At 61.0% G+C, this 349-nt stretch overlaps 1 protein-coding gene across 1 annotated transcript in view; it reads left to right on the top strand.

Moving 5' to 3' along the window:
- The window catches only part of CCM2 (cerebral cavernous malformation 2), a gene marked incomplete at its 3' end in the record, with an annotated part of 4,327 nt that extends 4,061 nt beyond the window's left edge, over positions 1 to 266 (top strand). Inside the window, exon 6 of the mRNA XM_010136275.1 lies at positions 88 to 266. Coding sequence (XP_010134577.1) covers positions 88 to 266 — 179 coding nt within the window. The remainder of the gene's footprint in view (positions 1 to 87) is intronic.
- Positions 267 to 349: the final 83 nt, after the last annotated feature.

Raw genomic sequence — 349 nt, 5'->3', positions numbered from 1 at the left:
CTGGTTTCCCCTGCCATAGGGAGCCCAAGCGAAAGGCCACCGCGGTGCCTTCTGCCTTGCTCCAGCCCTTCTTGGCTCCCTCCACAGGTGACAGCCGAGGAGCTGTGCTCGCTTCTCAGCCAAGTCTTCCAGATCGTTTACACCGAGTCCACGATAGACTTCCTGGACAGAGCAATATTCGATGGGGCGTCTACGCCCACGCGGCACATGTCCTTACACAGTGGTGAGTCCCTGCTCGCCTGGCTCTTACCGGGCCCAGCTAAGGGGTTTTGTCCATCTTCACCCAGTGTCTGTCACCTCTGAGGGCAGAGAGGCTGGGGAGGGGCCCCTCCCCCCAAAAAACCCCCCC

The sequence above is a fragment of the Buceros rhinoceros genome, unplaced genomic scaffold, assembly GCF_000710305.1.
Source record: "Buceros rhinoceros silvestris isolate BGI_N320 unplaced genomic scaffold, ASM71030v1 scaffold5740, whole genome shotgun sequence".
NCBI classification, from domain to species: domain Eukaryota; kingdom Metazoa; phylum Chordata; class Aves; order Bucerotiformes; family Bucerotidae; genus Buceros; species Buceros rhinoceros.
This window is presented reverse-complemented; position numbering and strand designations above follow the sequence as displayed.